Below are 2,921 nucleotides of genomic sequence, written 5' to 3'. Positions count from 1 at the left end.
AGTAGTTTGAGTGTCGATTGTGGTGGAGATGGTCGTGGTGGTGTCTGTGTTCGTTGTTGTTTGTGATTCGTTGAGATATTGTTCAGTTGTGAGATTATCGACATCGGTTACTGGTTGTGATGTTTGTGATTCAGATGATGGTTGTGTGGATTGTGTTGGAGTGAGAGTAGTTTGAGTGTCGATTGTGGTGGAGATGGTCGTGGTGGTGTCTGTGTTCGTTGTTGTTTGTGATTCGTTGAGATATTGTTCAGTTGTGAGATTATCGACATCGGTTACTGGTTGTGATGTTTGTGATTCAGATGATGGTTGTGTGGATTGTGTTGGAGTGAGAGTAGTTTGAGTGTCGATTGTGGTGGAGATGGTCGTGGTGGTGTCTGTGTTCGTTGTTGTTTGTGATTCGTTGAGATATTGTTCAGTTGTGAGATTATCGACATCGGTTACTGGTTGTGATGTTTGTGATTCAGATGATGGTTGTGTGGATTGTGTTGGAGTGAGAGTAGTTTGAGTGTCGATTGTGGTGGAGATGGTCGTGGTGGTGTCTGTGTTCGTTGTTGTTTGTGATTCGTTGAGATATTGTTCAGTTGTGAGATTATCGACATCGGTTACTGGTTGTGATGTTTGTGATTCAGATGATGGTTGTGTGGATTGTGTTGGAGTGAGAGTAGTTTGAGTGTCGATTGTGGTGGAGATGGTCGTGGTGGTGTCTGTGTTCGTTGTTGTTTGTGATTCGTTGAGATATTGTTCAGTTGTGAGATTATCGACATCGGTTACTGGTTGTGATGTTTGTGATTCAGATGATGGTTGTGTGGATTGTGTTGGAGTGAGAGTAGTTTGAGTGTCGATTGTGGTGGAGATGGTCGTGGTGGTGTCTGTGTTCGTTGTTGTTTGTGATTCGTTGAGATATTGGTCTTCTGCGTGTTGACCTTCATCAGGAACTTGTTGTAATGTTGTTGATTGAGATGTTTTTTGTGTGTATTTTTCCGTAGGTAATGTTGTTGTATTATTCATATATATTTTGTTTGTGTCTTCTACCTCTTGTTTCCCCCTGTTTTCGTCTGTTTTTGATTTTTTCTTTTCTTTTAACCGTTTTTTCTCATCATATTTTTCCATATTCTCCACGTTTTGTTGTTGCTCAATATGATATGTACTTATATTTCTTTCAGTTTTCGTTTGTGCATATTGTTCTTGACTTTGTATGATTGATTTTTTGTTGTCTTCTCCTTCGGTCTTTTGTCTTTGAATCGCTATTTTTTTCTCATTTGTTCCACTGAAATCTATAATAATTTGTGTTTGTTGTGATTTAGTCTTCTTTTCATGTTTATTATCAATTTTTTTTCCTTTTTCTTGGCATTCATTTTTCTTATTTGATTCTTTTTCATTCAGATCGCATTTATGATTATTCGATGTGGTCATTGTCATAGAAGGTATCGGAATTTTGTTTGTTAATGATATATTCAATTGATTCACAATATTGATTTCTGATTGATTATTGTTATCATCAATTGGATTAGTTACATTGATATCATGAAGAATCTGTGAAATTGTATGATTCTCTTGGTCATTGTTATGTTCATTCAATTGTGCATTGATATGATCGAATTGTAATATCAAATAGAAACAGGATGTCATTAAAATTATCATCATCTTCATCATCGTCATCATCTTCATCTTCATCAATATCATAATATGTGTATAATTGAATTATAGTTTATCATTAGATAATCAATAATGATATAAAGTTGGCTTTCTCACTCCTTTTTTTTCTATTTTTGAAATCCATTCTGACTTATATACTCATTTTTATTGTTGCTAATACGTTGTTTGAATCAAATAACAACAGTTCATTGAATTAATATAAGTCATTTCTTATATGGATGATTGCTTATTAATCCTTTCATTGTACTATTTCTCACTTTATTCTTATCATTAATTCACTCATTCATTGAATGAAGATATCATTCAGAATCGATAGTCTATCATTTGATTAACTAATGTTCTTGAATGGTAATCTTTTTTCTTTCGAATTCCTTATTTAATAAGGTAACTCATATTAACATTATTGTTTTTTTTTAATTTCGATCAAACCATAAAGGAAGAGATTAGTTGCCTTAGTTACTATTCTTTTTTTTTAATTTCGAAATTTAGTTCACTTACATAATCTTTATCAGTGTTTTTCTAGGTTGATAATTTTTTTTATTTCACTTCGTGTTTCATTCAATGTGACCTCATGAAATATCATTTTATGATTATTGAATGGTTTCAAATCAGCACGTAGATCACTACACTGGATATCTATTGACACGTTGGATATATTCGTTGTAATTGGTAGATGTACTATTGTGAATATTAGTAGCTGTAGTATTGTAGTATATGCAGTAGGTAATAGCAGTAGTTCTAGTAGGAGTAAGATTAATAGTATTGTAAGTCATACTTGAGGTTCAGATGATTGAATTGAAGAGAAGAGAGAAGAAAACTGAAAGCAATCAAGATGATAACAGGAATGAAGCATCAAAGAAGTTCACAACAGACGATTCAAAGATATACATAGAATGTATTTGATGTGTGATTTTCACATTTTACTAAACCACTGTGTACTTATACACTAACCAATATAAATTGGTCTTCTTCACCTGAGTGTTCGTTCACTACAGTAGTAGTAGTTTGAATAGTAGTTGTTGTCGTTTCATTTGTAGTAGTAATGATGTAGATGAATAATGAGCATTAATTAGAAATGCACATGGAAACACTGTCATCATTACGGTTGTAAGTGAGTCGACAATACAGAAGAAACATTACTGTGAGGACATTGATCAGTTGCTGTGATTTAATCTAACTATTTCAATCTTATTATTGAGAATCACCATCAGACTATGATGCTTGTGGCAAATTTTCATTATTATTTTATGTCGTCTGAAACATTT

General features: G+C 33.2%; 1 protein-coding gene across 1 annotated transcript in view; it reads right to left on the bottom strand.

Moving 5' to 3' along the window:
• The window catches only part of Smp_193700 (hypothetical protein), a gene marked incomplete at both ends in the record, with an annotated part of 4,071 nt that extends 2,388 nt beyond the window's left edge, over positions 1–1,683 (bottom strand). The window contains one exon of the mRNA XM_018790099.1: positions 1–1,683. This exon is cut by the window's left edge and continues 2,388 nt beyond it. Coding sequence (XP_018655476.1) covers positions 1–1,683 — 1,683 coding nt within the window.
• Between the last annotated feature and the right edge of the window lie 1,238 nt (positions 1,684–2,921).

This window comes from Schistosoma mansoni, chromosome W (genome assembly GCF_000237925.1).
Source record: "Schistosoma mansoni strain Puerto Rico chromosome W, complete genome".
Classification (NCBI taxonomy): Eukaryota; Metazoa; Platyhelminthes; class Trematoda; order Strigeidida; family Schistosomatidae; genus Schistosoma; species Schistosoma mansoni.
Note: the sequence above shows the minus strand (reverse complement) of the source record. Positions and strands in the feature narration are given on the sequence as shown.